The sequence below is a fragment of the Buceros rhinoceros genome, unplaced genomic scaffold (genome assembly GCF_000710305.1).
Source record: "Buceros rhinoceros silvestris isolate BGI_N320 unplaced genomic scaffold, ASM71030v1 scaffold32056, whole genome shotgun sequence".
In the NCBI taxonomy this organism is placed as follows: Eukaryota; Metazoa; Chordata; class Aves; order Bucerotiformes; family Bucerotidae; genus Buceros; species Buceros rhinoceros.
Window position 1 is genome coordinate 1,756 of NW_010418619.1, and position 215 is coordinate 1,970.

The window sequence follows — 215 nt, forward strand, 5'->3', positions numbered from 1 at the left end:
TGGCCGGTGCCCCCCTGACCCCCGGTTGTCCCCTCCCAGGGCGAGTGGCGGCCCCGGCAGATCGACAACCCCGACTACAAGGGGAAGTGGGTGCACCCTGAGATTGACAACCCCGAGTACAGCCCCGACCCCCACCTCTACGCCTATGACAGCTTTGGGGTCATCGGCCTTGATCTCTGGCAGGTGGGGGGAGACCCTCCTGGGGTCCACAGGAC

General features: G+C 67.0%; 1 protein-coding gene across 1 annotated transcript in view; it reads left to right on the top strand.

Moving 5' to 3' along the window:
- CALR (calreticulin) overlaps window positions 1-183 on the top strand; it is a gene marked incomplete at both ends in the record, with an annotated part of 1,757 nt that extends 1,574 nt beyond the window's left edge. Inside the window, one exon of the mRNA XM_010138615.1 lies at window positions 19-183. Within this exon, the coding sequence (XP_010136917.1) occupies window positions 19-183 (165 nt within the window). The remainder of the gene's footprint in view (window positions 1-18) is intronic.
- Window positions 184-215: the final 32 nt, after the last annotated feature.